At 41.2% G+C, this 17,529-nt stretch overlaps 1 protein-coding gene across 3 annotated transcripts in view; it reads right to left on the bottom strand.

Annotated features, from left to right (window-relative positions):
* LGR5 (leucine rich repeat containing G protein-coupled receptor 5) overlaps nucleotides 1–17,529 on the bottom strand; it is a 130,123-nt gene that overhangs the window by 14,801 nt on the left and 97,793 nt on the right. The window contains exons 5-11 of one of the 3 annotated variants that reach the window (XM_039221429.1): nucleotides 12,035–12,250; nucleotides 10,270–10,341; nucleotides 7,394–7,462; nucleotides 5,724–5,795; nucleotides 2,038–2,109; nucleotides 1,818–1,886; nucleotides 1,605–1,676 (exon numbers count right to left, since the gene is read on the bottom strand). In XM_039221429.1, coding sequence (XP_039077360.1) covers nucleotides 1,605–1,676; nucleotides 1,818–1,886; nucleotides 2,038–2,109; nucleotides 5,724–5,795; nucleotides 7,394–7,462; nucleotides 10,270–10,341; nucleotides 12,035–12,250 — 642 coding nt within the window. The remainder of the gene's footprint in view (nucleotides 1–1,604; nucleotides 1,677–1,817; nucleotides 1,887–2,037; nucleotides 2,110–5,723; nucleotides 5,796–7,393; nucleotides 7,463–10,269; nucleotides 10,342–12,034; nucleotides 12,251–17,529) is intronic. The other 2 variants (XM_039221430.1, XM_039221431.1) reach the window with 2 other exon arrangements.

Here is a 17,529-nt window from a genome sequence, read left to right as displayed (position 1 = left end):
GAAAGAATAGCTTGAAGAAAGAGTAATGGTTTAAGGCAAGTGAGAAAGAAGTTGGTAAGAGCTAACACTGCCTGAGAGTTTACGACGTCCCAGGTGCTAGTGTAAGTGTTTGACATGTAGTAATTCACTTAATCCTCATGATGATCCTCTGAAGGAAGTGGCTATATCTCTATTTTATAGATTGGGAAATGGAGTCCCAGAAGGGATAAATAACTTGCTCAAGATCTCTTGCTGGTATATAGGGAGATGGGATTTGAACCAGAAAAACAGACCAGAGCCTTTGCTCTTTACCAATTTGTGCAATTCTAGACCTGGGTGGTTTACCATTTGCTATGTGGCATAGCAGAGATGGATGCAGTTTAAATGCTGGCTCCTTTAGTATTAGCTATAGCATGTGAAGCCCTAGTCATGTAATCAATCTAGTTTCCTTGAGAAATGAGGATAATTATACTATTTTGGGTGCGGTAGACAGAATTCTAAAATGGCCCCTAAGATGTCCACTACCTGGTATATACGCACTTCCTCCGAGCTATTCAATCAAACTGCCTGTATTTGAATTTGGACTCGGCTACTTTCTTGCTGTATGACTTTGACAACTGTACTTAACTGTCCTAATTCTCAACTTCTCTACACCTCAGAGGGCGATGTGGGAGGAAGAAGAGGAGACTTACTCTATGTTCCCTTCCTGTACACACAAATGACTGACTTCAAGGCTATCACGTGGTGTTACTACAACCCCATATCACTGAACAACTGAGGTCCAAAGTGGCCAGGGGGCTGGGGAGAGGGGAAGGCAGAATCATTGTGGTGACGTTCCCATTCTTCCACTTCACATTTGTAGTGCTGCTTGTAGCTCTGCTACTGGGTGAAGCCTGTGGTGGAATTACAGGCATTCAGCTGACACAGATGCCTCCTCTGCAAGAAGGGAGCCATGACTGGAGACTAAGGGTCCATTCGTTAAGTCTCCACAGTGCATAAGAGGACAGAAATAGGATTGCGAGTTGAGGGAGAAGGCTGAAAATGGAAAGTCAAAACAAAGCTCTTCAAATTCCTATAAACTACCTTTCAGAAAGGGAAAGACAGAGGGGGAAAAAAAACCCACAACAAATCAACAGAAATAACATATGTAAGCTGTTTAACCATTAGTGGAAACATTAGAACACGGCACCCACAACTATACTGGAAGAATGTTTGATCACCTTTATCAAGGTTTGTATGGGTCTGATGACTTAATTTTTTATTTTGGCATCCATATTGGGCTTTTGATCCATTATGTAATTTCTTTCTGCTCTGCAAAGAAGGGGAAATGAAGTTATCTAGGCTTGTTCATATCCATTTTCTGACAGGAAATGTGTGCCAGTTGAAACTCTAACGGGAGACGGATTGGAACTTGGCAACAAAGGGGGCACCCCCACCATTACCGGGGTCACACGAGAGAGCCAATTCCCTAGCCCCCCATGGGGGCAAGGGAGGACCGGCCTGCTGGAGCCCTGCAAGGAAAGAACTTTCTCCCCTTTTAAAGGATTATTGAAATAACGGCTGCCATTTCGCTCCTAAATGGAAGTTGCCTGTTTACACAACGTTACTGCCTTTCTGATACGCACAGCACTTGCAGATTAGGTAACTGATCGCAGGCGGTTTGAGGAAGAGATGCGATCTGTGCTCCAGTTAAAGTCCTGTTGAAACACAAACCAGACATAATTCTTTTATTCAGGCATCGCACAGTGATATATTTTTATTCGCTGACTTTAAGACTTGTCAAGCTTCAAGGGCAGTGCATGTGCTAGGCAAAGTCAAGAGCCTATTCAAGTACTTACAGACTCTCCAGGCTTGCAGTTCCAGTTAAATCAGGAAATTCAGTTATTTGGGAGGCACCATTCAAAGTCCTAGAAGGAGGAGTACATGAGTACTATTGGCAGAAGCTTCCAGAAGGGGGTAATTTTAGTGCCATTTACAAAGAACTTTAACTTAAAATATCCATTTGGTTTTTACAGCAACCCATACAAGGGGAAAGTGATCTGCAAGAGAAAAACTTACAGTGTTCTTAGTTCAGGTAAATGTTGAAAAGCAGATCTTCCAACAAGCTGGATGGGGTTGTCATAGAAATGTCTGAAAAAAATCCAAACACCAATGTGTTAGTATAAAAGTTGAACAACAAATGAATACCTCTTCAAAATTTCAGGAAATATATTAAGTGTGTGTAACCATGATTATACTTTATTGCATAACATTCCCGATTACTCAGTATCAGGAAAACTTCAAAAGTGTTTTAACTCACATGAGGAGGCTTTTGGTAAGAAATCCATACTATATAAAAATGAAGATTCCTGATACCAAGGCAGATATGAGTGATAGTTACTAAGGAGAAAAGCAAGTGAACAGACTATAGATATACTTAAAAATCTTCCTCCAACATGTGTGGACTATTCATCAAGTGGCAAAAAGGGAATTCAAAGAGATGGCAGTCATATTGTTAAATAAATAAAGATGCAGTTCCATATATTTATATGAAGACTGGATCCTCTAGTCAAATCTTACCATAACATATAAGAAGGAGTATTTGAGAGAAAATGTGCTATTCTACTTTTTTTGGTGATATTTAGATTTTTTAAAAAGTCATGACTACTTTTAAAGGTGAGACATTATTAGAACTTAAATGACATTTTGTTTTACAGATTTTTTAAAAAATTTATTTTTGAGACAGAGAGAGACAGAGCACGAGTGGGGGAGGGGCAGAGAGAGAGGGATACACAGAATCTGAAACAGGCTCCAGGCTCTGAACTGTCAGCACAGAACCCAATGAGGGGCTCGAATCCACGAACCATGAGATCATGACCTGAGCTGAACTTGGAAGCTTAACCAACTGAGCCACCCAGGCACCCACCCTTACAGATTAAAAAAAACAAAAAAAGTATTTATTTATTTTGAGAGAGAGAGAGTAAGAGCTTGAGTGGGAAAGGGGCAGAGAAGAGGGAGAGAGAAAATCTTAAGCTGGCTCTGTGCTGTCAGCACAGAACCTGATGTGGGACTTGATCCCATGAACTTTGAGATCATGACCTGAGCCAAAATCAAAATTCAGACACTGAACCAATCGAGCCACCCAAGCGCCCCTACAGATGTTTTCAATGTAATGGTATTTGAATTGGTCAAATGAAGCCCTACAAATAGTTCTTAGTTGAGACATCCTAGTTCAGTGGAGTTGAACTGGTATTTATTTATGTCTAGTGTGCTCAAAGTATGGTACTATGGGACTTTAGAGACTGATTCGTTAAGGAAACTGTACTTAAGTATCTATTATGTGCTTGATATTATGCTAGATTCTGGGAGTTTGAAGATGGATAAAATGTTCTTGCCTTAAAGCAGCTTGGAATCAAATAAATAACAGCATCCCACTTCCTGGTTGATAAAGTACTTTCACATTTATAGCTCAATTGGTCCACTCAACAGCTTTAAAAGATCCATAGCACAGATATTCAGATACCATTTTTCTCATTTTTGGAGGAAAAAACTAAAGTTCATATACTTCAGCAAGTACATTACTTCTCAGAGCTTTAATTTTCTAGGTTGTTAAGCTGGAATAATAAATCTTAGCTGTAGGGTTTGTGTACAAATTGAAAGAGCTAATGCTTGTCTAACATCTGGTTTAGTACCTGGGATAGAGTTGTTAATCAACAAACCTAAGTCCCCTTCTGCCCTCCTACCCTCCAACCTCTTCCCTTGGTTTAGATAATCGGTAAGAAAAAGAGCTAGAGCTAGAAGGTCTTATGATTAAAAATGGAGTTTTCATGATACTATACAGTGTCCCTTGTCTAGACAATATGGTTGTATGTATATAATTGTGTTCACACATGTATGTATGTACATAACCTGGGCAGCTATGAATACACATGCTTGTGTACCTAAGTATCACAAATACAAATAAGGAGGTGAGGAGTTACACGGTTCTCGGGAGGGAGTTTTCTCGTGAGATCGAGAAAAACTTCATGGAATGTCATTGGAAACAGGCCCTGGAAGACAGAATTTCAATTAACATTGTGAGGGGATGGAATCATAGAAACAAAGGAAGTAGTTTTGCTCTATGAGGAGAGCTTAGTGGACCTGGGTTATGGCATAAGGTAACTGAGGAGAGCTTTGGGTCGCTGGTCGGGAGACTCACGATAGACCATCTTGAATCTCCGTATTTTTCACAGCAAGAGAGTGACAAGATGGATGCTGTGATTCAGGGTGACAGCTCTGCTAGCGGTGGAAGCAGGGAGGGTGGCAAGAAAATCGAGGTGGGGGCTGGCAGAAGCTGGGGGCAGTGGGCGTGCAAAGAAGTCCCGCTGAGGGTGGGGACCATAGAGGTAGACATTGCGACTGGGTAGCCAATGGGACAAGGGAAGCATTCACAGAGAGGGGGAGCTGGGGATCCCTGACAGTGACAAGAAATGGAAAGAGGTAAAAGCAAGGAGAGGAGAGCATCAGGGAGAAAACAGTGAATAATACCATAAAATACTGTGTAGGAGCACTAATAAATTTGGGGGGCTTCTAGTCCTTTCTCAAGTGGTATTAGCATATCAAAAGAGCGATTAAAAAAACAAACCCAGGCTTGTGGCTGTAAGGAAAAAGAAGCACAGGCAATGCAATTTGCCAACTTTTAGTATGTAAATACTCTCTAATGAGGCCTAATGTTTATTGGCAATAGACTTTAAAACCCTTAGTTTGCCAACATACTGTCAGCATATTTCAGAAACGATGAATGGTATTTTTTTTTTTTTTAAATTTCAATTGTCAGGGCTAATTGGGATTCCAGCTCATTTGTGACAGATGCTACCCAGAAAGCCTCTTAATCAAGTTGGCACAGGATGAATTTCTGCCAAGAAATGCCCCTAGAGTCAGGTTCAACAGTTGTCCCTTCTCTCTTGCATATCCAAGACCCCTCCTGCAAGACCTGAGGCCAGTACTACCCCCCAAATTTGCCAGGCGTCTTTGAACTAAGAGCCATCCATGCCTGTTTTCATCTTCCTGTATGTCTACATATGATCAATCTTCTGCCTGTGCTAAAATGTGAAACATATAACCAATTAATTTTACGCTGTACTTGTAACTCTCTTTTATGCTTTTATGGGATATAAACCCCCAATACACCTTTTTAGAATATACGCAGCTTTCTAGAATTATAACCTGGCTTGTAAGTCTATAAATGTGACTCAGTGCTTGGGCTTGATAACAAATCAATACGGAAACCACGCATAAACCAGTATGTCCCAAACCCCCACCATCAATGGAGTCTATTGCTATAAAGGACTCCCATTTGTATATAATAATTTATATTTCTAGTATACTTGGATTCAAGTTCTAAACGACTAGGTGACCTTGACATTGATGCTCTAAAAAATAAGTTTTATTCGTTAGAAAATAGAGATAAGCAAAAGTATTTCACAAGATTTTTGTGAAGTGAGACAAGGCATCTGAAGACAAGAAGCATGATGCAATGCACACTTGTAGGCTCTGGAAAAAAAAGAATTATTTTAGCATTCAGCTAAATAAATAATAAGAAAAAGTCATTTTAGCATTCAGCTAAGACCTAGCAAAACATCTCTATATACACTTCTCTGTAGAGATTCATACACTGACAAAGACCAAACTTGGGAAAATATAAGATACTCATTGTATTATATTTAAAAGTGAAATATGTACTATATTTCAGGATGGAAAAATCAAAAAGAACTACGGCCACTTACATTGTAATAAGAGAAGGGTTGCCTACAAATGCTTTCTCAGGTATTGACTTGATATTGTTGCTGTGAAATCCTCTAGGAAGAGAGGGAAAAAAATTTTTTTTAGAAAATAATGTGTAGGGTAAAATTATGTAATAGTACCCCCCCTCCTGTGCCAATAAGCAACATCTTAACTAGAGGATAAAGTTAAATTCCTCTCTGCATTTTGAAGCTTATGTGCTCTCTAGGAGAAAAAGAAATCACAAGCTGTCATCTTGAAAGAGGAATAAAGAATCTGAAAATAATAGTTGTGCTTTACGGAAACTTACAATTTAATGTTATAAAAAGAAAATCTGTCTGTTCATATCCAACAGAGCACCATTGTACAACAACTTGAGAGAGAGGGAACCATCTTTGGAGAGGGGATTATGATCACTCCTTCTGACCCCATTTGAAGCCAGGAGAAGAGAAAATTGACTTAAGCTGCTATGAAGTAGAGATTTAAGTAATCTCCTCATGAGGACAAAATTTCCTGAGCTGAGGGAAGGCGCTCAGTGAGTGTGTAATAACAAATTGATTCTCCTCTGTCGATGCTAATATTGTCTCAATGGCAGAGGGGCAGAGTCAGTGATCTCTGGGTCCCGTGTGGGCCAGTGGCTTGATAAGGTGACTGACAGTCTGGGCTGCCTGACCAGAGATGGTGATGACTTCCCAGTTCAGCCACATGTGGGGCTCCTGAGGGAGAACCTCTCGTAAAGGCTTTTTCTTACAAACAAGCCCTGTTGTCTACCTCCTTTAGCTTTGTGCCTTATTTCTCTCAGCCAAGAGGATAGGCTCTACGTTTATCTTTCTTTCCAAGTATTAGAACAGTCCTTACATACAGTGTTCATATTTTTAGGTACAAAGAAAATCTCATTGAATTTTAGTATATGAAAGACAATATATGCAACCTAAGAGCTGAAAGTTAGCTTTACTTTAGTAAAATTGTACTTTTTAAAAAATTAAATATGATTCATGAAATATTTAAAGAATAGGAAGTAATATATGTGGAAGCATCTAGCATGGTACTAGGCACATGCATTTGAATTCTCTAGTCCTATACTTATGCAACCTTAGAGAAGTTTGTTTTTCAAAATGCTCAGCAAATAACTGAATTCCGTGGCAGTTCTCTACAAATCCATGAAGTATATAAATCTTGGGGGAATATAGCTTAGGAAAAGAGTATGATTTAGAGAACTAAATATATTATTTAAAATATACATATATTAGAGAAATCCGTTATAAATTTAAAAAAGACTATCTGATGTTTGCTTGTGATAGAATAAATCAAAATATATCACAAGTTTACTTAATCATCATTTATACAAACTTATTTATTTGTTTAAATGTTTATTTATTTATTTTGAGAGAGACAGGGAGTGGGGGAGGGGCAGAGAGAGAGAGGGAGGGATAGAATCTCAAGCAGGCTCCATGCTCAGCATGGAGCCTGACACGGGCCTTGATCTCAAGACTGAAAGATCACTACCTAAGCCAGTATCAAGAATCGGATTCTTAACTGACTGAGCCACCCAGAAGCCCCTGTACAAACTTATAAAACCTTCTAGTCACTCACGCTATGTACAATAATGAAACATACTTTAAAGTGAGCTCACAAAGAATAGAGTTCTCCCATTAAATCTGTCCTGAATACTTACAGTTCTTTAAGGTTGGAGAGTGTCCTGATGGCAGCAGGGAATTCATCAAGATTATTATAATTTAAATCTCTGAAAATAAGTAAATAGTATTTTCAGTTTCTCAGTATTTCAGTTTCTCATTTAGAAATTCATATATACTACTTATGCAGAGAAAGTTAACACGCTGTCCAATGAGGCAAGGTCACTGATAAAAACTCTTATTCCTTCTCTTCAGGGAGAGAGATTTTCTTGGCTTGCTGACCGGCATCTGCGTTAAAATGGTCATCACACTGATCATGAGTGTCAGAGTCAAGTCTCAGTGGCACAGAGGCGTTTAAAAAAAGGGAGGGGGCAGATAGCAGCGTTAATGTTCAAATAAGAGGGACACTTGGCCTGGTGTTGGCTGCTTGCTGAGGGAGCCCTTCACTGGACCCGGCTCACCAAGTTGCCCGCTTGCGTGTCTCATCCTGGCTCCTGAATCACCCTCCTTTCTTGTTCCCACCTTCATCCTCTGACATGCCCCCTGCACTTCAGAGTCTCGCCCGAGAGGGCATCTTGGAGAGCTCCTTTGTCCCTGACTCCTGAAGAGTCCATGTGTCTCTCCCAGGCCGAGGTCCAGGATGACAGCCTGCTTCTGGAGAGGTTTATGTGGTACAGGGTACTCTCAGGAAGGACATCGGGTCTAGAATTTCTTCAGGGTCACAAATAATGATTGAGATCAGAAGTATGTGTTCCTTGGTCTGTGAGGCAAAGCTCTATGTTATCTTATCCTTCAGGCACAGAGATGGAATGGCCAAACAATTTCAAAACATTAATTTCTCTATCTGTTATGACACAAATGGCTTTTCAATTCCATTACTCACAAGCGCTTTATAGACTTATACCACCTTATAGCTACAACTTCGTATGAAAAAGTAATTGCCTCCTAGTCTCCGGGAATGGCAGATTTCCCAGATGATGCAGAAAAACCTTTTGGTCAGGCAATCAGATGTGGTTAGATCTTCCTCTATGGAGAAGAATTGCTTTTTAATTTTAAGAGAGATAATTTGACCGAGTTAAGCATGAATCAAGATTCCTACTTGTCTGGCACAAACCATCCTTAAGCTATACTGCAGGCAGGAAACGCGTGTCTTTTGTGGACATAAATTTTCTTCCTGTTTGTAAATCTCTCCAGATGCTCTGTTTTGATTAAACGAGAATTGGGTCCTTATAAATTACTTGGGTTTCTAGTGAGGGAAAGGAAGGGGTTGGGAGTAACCAATTTACTGATCCTCTGTAGCCCTGGGCAAGGTGAGGGGAGGGAGGGGGACAATGAGATTCATATGAATTTGCGCAGAAATGTTTCACTCTTTACATAAAATCCAAGGTCTTCATCTCAAACGTGGGGGGGAAAAAAGAGACACTAATTATGGAAATACCCTCCAAAGCCAATACTGTTTCTTGTTCCTCTTCTGTTGGAAAGGACTGGAAGGTGCTTTGCATTGCTAAGATACCAAGCCCAGCCCTGTGTGGATAAGGGAGAAGTTCTAATTTTACCAAGAAGCTCATGGGAATGGCTCGCCTATGCCGTGAAATGGACTGCAAAGTCCTGCCTTGATAAGTTCATCTTTGGCATCTCTTTATGAGGATGGTTCCTCTCTTCTAAGAGGAGGCACAGAATGATTTAACTAACCCTGGAAGGAGAGCGGTGAGCACTCATTGACATGGAGAAACCCCCAGCAACAGATACTCCCTCATGAAATCATCAGACTCACCCTGGTTAGAAGCTAAATTGACCATGTACAAATGTTAAGCTCTGTATTCAAATATAAATAATGGGCTTCAAAGCCACAGAAGAGGTGGTCTTTGGTATCTCCTGGGTCAGAGCCAACAATGTAGATTCAGTGGCCTGGTGTGGCTTATTGGACTTGAGTATTAAAAATATGGGGGTGAAAGGGGGATACAAATGGAACCACACCTTTTCTTCCAGAACACTCAGGACCCTTACTGCCTGTCACCTTACCCTCATTATACCTCTCTTACTCAACTAGGGCAATGAGGAGCAGCTCTTCTCCTGGGGAACAGCTGGAGGCTGGTGAGGTTCACGAGATTTCTTCTCGCCATGGCTCTGGGAAAGGCTCTTGGCGGTCAGCTGGGTGGACTCTATTTTTCTTATAGGTACCAATTCAGAACTGAAGTTTTGGCCTATTCTTTGGAAGGAGTGTATACTGTTCAGCATGGATTTCAGTCTCAACCTAGAGAGGAAGCAAATCCCAGCTATGCTACTGACTAGATATGTCATGTTAGTAGAAAAACTTAACCTGACTAGAGCGGAAAGCAGGACAGTGACGGCTGCTCTCCTCAGATGGTTGTTAACTGAAACAACGTGTGCCAATATGCAGTGCAATCTTTGGTTATAGATATGCCCGAAAAATGGTCACTGTATTACTTTTTAGTGTTTTGAATTGCTTTAGTGTGAACCTTTGTGGTTTGTTAATGAGACGCCTGTTCATCTCAGACTGGAGAGTCCTGGCATTTGCCTGGTCGGTGTCCTCTCATTGGGGGAGGGAGGGTTGCACACCAGACTCATGAATAGTGAGCCTGAGTGACAGTATAGAATTGATCCTTGACACAGAGTACACATTCACTGCTCAGTAGACAACATCTCATTTAGTTTATAATGATTCTAACTCATTTACCACTCTTGTTAGATTAAAATAAAATCTCAGTTTTATTGCTCAGCTCTGTGTGTGTGTGTGTGTGTGTGTGTGTGTAAGATAAAGCTGCAGTAAATATCTGTTTAAAGCTCAGGCAATTAACCAAACCAAACAGCAAGTTTGACTTTCAGGCTATTTTGATTCCTTCAGAATACTCATGAAAACACTGAAAAAAGGGAAACAAATAAAAGGTCAACTCACAAAGTCTCTAGGCTGTGGAGCCCATCAAAGCATTTCTTTCCCAGGGAGTGAATTCTATTATTATGGAGATGCCTGCAGAAGAACGTGACAGACACAGTCAGGAAGGCTCGCTGCACAGGGACTCTCAGGCACAGCATTCGGATTGATTAAATCCAAAGAAAGTTAGAGTAAAAAACACACTAATTATACGTAAGAAATGCTTTGCTTAACTTTTTTTAAAGGGCTATATGACCCATCCGCTCTTACCATAGATGATCCTATACCATAGAATTTAATAGGCAATGACAGTTTTATCTTTTGGGTTTGAGATATCAGGGAGTGTATAATAATATGGGCCACATGACTGATAAAGGGAAATTCAGGTTGTTAACACAGCTTTGGGATGTAGGATGTAGGATTCTGGCTGTCTTTGGCAAATGAAGGATGGAGGGAAGTGTGTGAAGCCTATTTTCTAGTAAAGCTCCTGGCTTATAATGTCTACATTCCCAGGGTGAGGCCGCAGGTTAACAGGCAACAAGGAGTTTAGCCACAGAGAACAGTGATCAGATTTTTTTTTTGGCTGCCCAGGGAGATTAGTTATCTTGACGCAGCATTAATGTGTACAATTATCATCTTTGGCTCAATGGCAAGTCAGTTAGGTCAGGGCCAGTGAGAACAGCTGTGTGCATAACTGAAAACTGTACCAAGTCCCAAAGGGATTTTTGGAAAATGGGCTTTAGGAGAACAGGGTGAGAAAGACTAGGTGGGGCTCTCGTAATCCCATTCCCTCAGGTGGAGGAAAAAAATTAAAGCACAGACCCAGCTTCTGGTGGGTCAGTAGCATCATCTTTATATGTGAGAGTCTGTATCGAAATTTGTTAATATCACCCCAAACTTCTTATCCTTTTAGACTAAGGTTTTTATTCTAATAAATAGATGTTGGTTTCATGTGAGATCTTTGTGACGTTTACTGACGATCTTTTACCTACAATACATGGGGAAAGGGATAAGAAACCCTCAAAGGAAGATCCTGCAATATGAGGGAGATGAGTAATCAAGAAAACTGAATAACTGAAGGCAGGGACAGGCGCGGGCAGGGAGCAAACGGAAGAAATAGGGCAGAAGAAGCCCTCCTCAGTTCCTACGTACACTGATCTTACAGCCTTTTGAGCAGCTGTTCTCTTCCTCGATCAACTTTGATTGACCAGTATGTTATACACGGGGCGGGGGCATATCGCTACACTCTTAAAGAAGACTGATTATTTTTCAAACTACTACTTGAGAATCATTTTGGTTTACTTAAAGAAATCTAGGCTCATCAGGAAAAAAGCCCCACAAATGCACAGCTCTCTGTCAATGCTTTGTTCTTACTTCTCCTCCCTTGGTAGGGGTTCAAAAAGTATTTATTAAGTAATAAATGCATATTTCAATTTGACCTGAATCATAAATTATTACCAGAAATAAGGAATTTATATTAACTTCCATCACTGGACTAACTGTACAGTGTGACGATTGCCTGGATGATATTCATCGGCTTCCCAAAGACAGAGGTCATAGTTTATCTTTGCCTTGCAGTGCTTGGCACTTAGCAGGTGCTTACTAAAAGCTGTTGAATTCTTTTATACAATTAGAACATGTGTGAGTCATTTTGGGGAGGGGTTCAGGAGGTTTTCTTCCCTGAAAATGGACCTATTCAAGGTTTGAAGGGCCGACACTTGTAGGCCAAGGTCATGCAGGGAACATTTAGAAAGTACAAAAAGAGAGGGGGAAAAATCAATAAACTTACAGAACTACCAAGCTGGAGAGGTTTCCAAAGGCATAGTCTGGTATGTGGTGTATTTTGTTCAGGGCCAAGGTCATGGCCTGCAGTGCTGATAAACTTCTGAAAGCCTGGACAGGGATTTCTGTCAAGGCGTTGTCGTCCAGCCACAAGTGCCTCAGGGAATGCAGGCCACTGAAACAGCTCGGGGGGACGTAGCTGATGTGGTTAGCATCTAGACGCCTGGGGAAGGAAGCAAGCAAGAAGGTAAAGAGGGCAAAGCCTGGCCAGATTGGCCTTGAAGGAAAACTCACAATACGCCGCTGAACGGGACCGGAGCAGGGCTCAGGGCCCCCAAGATGCCCTGACACCTGGAACATCTTGCTCTCCTGGTAGGCTGTCCTCACCCATGAGTAGAACAGTGCCTTCTTTGGTCCGCTTGACCATAAAATTCCACAGAGCTATGATTCGCTTCCAGGCTTGTGGGTAACATGCCTTCAGGCACGGAAGTGGCTTCTCCTGAAGTACAGACTTCCAGCGTGATGCTCTTTTAGTTTTCATTTCTGACACCAGGAGAAAGACACCCTTTCTCTTTCCCCTCAGCCCAGACCAATCTGTGCCTTTGTTTTCTCTGGAATGTTTCGAACATGTGAAACATACTAGCCTACTAATTTGCTCATTGAGCTTTGGGAAAAGATCATTTCAGTATTCGAAAAGGACAGAGTAATTTTTTTTAAAGGTAGAGTTTTTTTAAATGTTTTATTTATTTCTGAGAGAGAGAGAGAGAGAGAGAGAGCATGAGCAGGGGAGAGTCAGAGAGAGAGGGAGACACAGAATCTGAAACAGGCTCCAGGCTCTGAGCTAGCTGTCAGCACAGAGCCCGATGCAGGGCTCCAACCCACGAACCGTGAGATCATGACCTGAGCCAAAGTTGGGCGCTTAACTGACTGAGCCACCAGGGTACCCCAAGAACAGAGTAATTTAAAAAAAAATTTTTTTTAAATGTTTTATTTATTTCTAGGAGAGAGAGAGAGACAGCGTGAGCAGGGGAGGGTCAGAGAGAGAGGGAGACACAGACTGAAACAGGCTCCAGCCTCTGAGCTGGCAGTCAGCACAGAGCCTGACGCGGGGCTCGAACCCACGAACCGCGGTATCATGACCTAAGCGAAAGTCAGACGCTTAACCAACTAAGCCACCCAGGCGCCCCAGAACAGAGTAATTTTTAAAGGCTGTTGGGGATACGCCTCAGGGAGAGAAGAGACAGCCTCTCTTTTTCTTACAACAGTGCTGAAATACCTAAAAGCTGCTGCTTGCTTGCCCATTTAACCATTTACGTTGGGCAGATGTTTGTTTTTCCTGACATTTTAAGCAAAATTGAAATTAGCAGCTTTCCCAGGTTTTGCTTCTTTTCTCTGCACACCATTTTTTTTTTTTTTTTAAATGGGGACCTACATCAAAATATAGATCTGGTTAATGAGCTGTTGCAGCTTCCGAGCCAGCAGAGGGAGTGCAATGCATTTATTTCGCCCCTGCTGAACGGGAGCAGTGGCTGTGATGACCATGCCTGAACTTTTCTTATTGAAAATTGAACTTTCCTGTAAGGTGCATAAACAAGAGAACCACCATCACTCAGCAATGCTTCCGATGGCCCTCATTTTTCCCACCCGTTCTGAAGGCTCACACATTTGTTTGCATTTTCAAAGCTAGGATTAAAAAAAAAGAAGAAGAGTTGCATTTTAAGCAGTCTATGTATTAGAGAGGATTAGAAAATCACGCATGGATTTTGAAAAATGTTTTAGGAAGCATTTAAGACTAAACAGATGCAGGAAGTGCACGCGGATCATGAAATAATCCCTTGCAAACCAAATTTAAACAATTTAGAAATAGAGAGAATTCTCTGTGGTCACAGAAGTCACTTCACTTGTCCTCTAGTTCCTGCTGCTACTGACCGAATGGGAACAAGTGATGGAGCAGGGAGGCCCTGGACCAAGTTTTGAGAATAACTGAGACCAGGTCACTTGGAATGAATCTGAGGAGTTTGGTGTCACAGCGCACTCACAATTACACTTCCAGGAGGGCAACAAGTATTGGAGGCAGCAGAAACACAGGTTCCAAGTAAATATCTCCAGGTTCTGTCAGTAAACGGAACCAGAAATAGTTAGGAAAACTCAACACCCTCTCTTCCCCTTTGCTGCAGTGATGACATGTTGGGCCCAGGTTCAAGTCAGGTATACTTTTCATCAGGGGTGAGGAAGTGGTTGCTTTTCTTTAACCAGAAGTAAAGCACGTATGTCAACTCTTTTTAATGATTAAAGAATGAAGACTTTATTGAAATAACGTGAGCTTCCGCGTTTTAGGTGACATATTGTCTGATTACTGCCAGTTGCTTATGCATTAAATCAAGTGGCTTCCAAGAGTCCTGGAGATGAGTCATCTTAAGGTTCAGCGCAAACATTCAGATACATGGACAGAAAAGGCTCTCTCAGCATTGAGTCACAGGCTTGTCTTTGATATGTAAGTTAGTGTTAATGTTCCTGCTAGATCTTGAAGTGACCTTGGTCTCAGTTTTCAATGTCAATAAGCCCATTTCTCTGGATAAATGTCTTTAATGAATTCTCCCCCCACCCCAAGAAAAAAGAATGTAATCTGCCTCCACACTGTAATCTTAGAGCAATTTGCTATCCGTATTGAACTGAGTGAGACAGGGGCAATTCTGCAGTCCTAACACGTCACATACTAATCCTCCCAGACCCCACACTCCGTATCCTGAGTGTAGCACTAAAACATTTCTCTGCCTCAATAGTCTCTTCATGTAAGAAGACCCCAATAAATCATATTCCCTCCGAACGCCGTGTTTTGAAGTCCATGTCCACCTGATCTCAGTGGTCCAAACCTAATTCAGAGAGTGGTATATTGTTCACATGCAGAGGCTTTATCTGATTTAATCTTAACAGAAGATCCTAAGGCTGAACCAGAGTATGGACTTAATTATCCAGCCAGCCACTCATACAGGTGTTTCTCGCAGAACAAGGTTAAGGCTGTGGACAAAGCAGCTGGCAGGGCACAAGTTGTGCCTATTCAGTGAGTAAACAAGGAGCTCATGTTATGTCAGTCTAGTCTTTTCGGGCCGCTGGGCATTTTCTATGCATAGGCTTGGAGAATGTCATATTTAAGTAGTGCTGTATAAGAAAAACATCACTACAGAATACACAACAGCACACGTAAAAATGTGATTCTATAATATTGTCAGGAGCAACAAAACTAATTGCGTTATATAGCTCCACTTTTTAAGTGTTTCTTTTTTTGATGTTTATTTATTTTGAGAGAGAGAGAGAAAGGATGTGAGTGGAGGAGGGGCAGAGAGAGAGAGGAGGGCAGAATATCGGAAGTGGGCTCTGCCTTGACAGCAGCAAGACTGATGTGGGGATCGAACTCAAGAACTGTGAGATTATGACCTGCCTGACCTGAGCAGAAGTCAGGCATTCAACTGACTGAACCACCTCGGCACCCTTCAAATGTTTCTTTTTTTTAATGTTTATTTATTTTGGGGGAGGGGGAGGACAGAGAGAGAGAGAGATTGACAGAGAGACAGAGAGTCTGAAACGAGCTCTATGCTTTGCACAAGGTGGGGCTCGAACTCACAAACCATGAGATCATGACCTGAGCTGAAGTCAGGTGCACAACCAACTTAACCACCCAGGGGCCCTACCCTTTAAGTGTTTATTATCACTTCCATTTCATGCAAGTCACAAAGGGTGTGTGTGTGTGTGTGTGTGTGTGTGTGTGTGTAGACAGCTTAGAATCTGAATTAGTGTAGAGATTTGGGATGAGAAATCTTAGGTCCAAGACAGTATATACATAGTAGCTATGTGATCATGGTCAAGACCTCAGCCTTCACACCTGTAAAATGGGGGTAACATCTCTCTATTTTATAGGATTGCTTTATGATGAAAGGAATGAGTACAACAAAGCTTTGTAAACTATAAGTCTCCTTAAGGATTTTAGATTATTATTTCTTGAGCCTGGTTAACAGTTTGTATTTTTGTTTTTTGACCATAGAAACCATGCATAGCAAAAGAGGTTAACTCACATTTTGCCTTAGTCAAAAGTTTGTTAAAAGGAGTACAATGTGGTCAGTGAATTTTAGTTCTGAAAAATGGTACTTCTTTCATCCCTCATGACAGATACAATTAAGAGGTGTTCGCAATTAGACTTAATAGAAATTATCCTCATTTTTCATCCTTCAGTATTACAATTATATGCTCATGTGTGCACGTGTGTATGGGTTCGTGTGTAATCACCAAGGGCCAATGGCTTTGTTTCTGATACATTACTGAATAGAACATCTTCACTCCAAAGGCAAAGGAGAAGTGGTGACATGTGATAGCACATTCTCAGACACAATTCCTAGCAATGATCCTGGCATTTAAGTATCTATCAGCGATGTGACAGAGGTAGCACAGAACCTGCACGCAGATAGCTGTAGCAAAATAAACCCTTTAACACTGGGAATGAGCCGATTGTCTTTTAGACAAATAAAACTTCTTCATTATGATCTTGAAATGCATTCTGAAAAGTAATCACTATAAGGGAAATGGCACCCATTTTATGCTCCTTATGTTACTTTTGACTTACAGCAAACTGATAAAATTTTACACTACTTTCTTTTTTTTTTTTTTTTTTTAAGTTTTATGTATTTATTTTTGAGAGCCAGAGAGCATGAGCAGGGGAGGGGCAGAGACAGAAGGAGAGAGAGGCTACCAAGCAGGCTCTACACTGTCAGCGCAGAGCCCGATGCGGGGCTTAAACTCATGAACTGTGAGATGGTGACCTGAACTGACATCAAGAGTCTGAAGCTGAACCAACTGAGCCACCCAGGTGCACCTACGCTACTTCCTGTGTGATACAACTACTTACTTAATGGATGTGTGGTAAACTGGAAAGTACACTGAATTAGAAAAATTGAGACAAATGGAGTCAAGACTCTGTCAGTTATTAATTTTGAGATTTGGGGGCACACTGATTAATTTCTCTGAGGGTCAATTTTCATATCTGTAAAGCAGAATTATAACAGGTCACAGAATTATCATGAGAATTGGAGAAAACATATGTGCAAGTGTTTTTGCAAACAGTGAAGCCCTCTACAAATGATAGGTGTCATTATTTGAGAAAAATCTTCACATTTAGGAAGTGCTTCCCCCTCCTCGAAAAGTTTCTTTAATTCTTCCTGCAGGGTCTTAACCCTTTGTAATTTTGAATCTTTCTAAATGAGACTGACATTTTGGGGGGTCATATGGGCTGGCAGGCCTGCCAATTTTCTAGGCACCATAATCCTTCACATTAAGTTCAGTAGCTACACTGCATGTTCGGATTAGAGTTGCAGGAAGCCTCCCATCACAGAGAACAGAAGATACACTCCTCTTCTGTGTTAGGCCAGCAAAGGTCCAAAAAGGCCCATGAGGCTAACATGGCTAAGGGAAACCAGGTCATCTTCTGGTGCAAGAACATAATTTTCAAGTATG

Source organism: Hyaena hyaena, unplaced genomic scaffold (genome assembly GCF_003009895.1).
Source record: "Hyaena hyaena isolate Hyena2069 unplaced genomic scaffold, ASM300989v1 scaffold_990, whole genome shotgun sequence".
NCBI lineage: Eukaryota > Metazoa > Chordata > Mammalia > Carnivora > Hyaenidae > Hyaena > Hyaena hyaena.
This window is presented reverse-complemented; position numbering and strand designations above follow the sequence as displayed.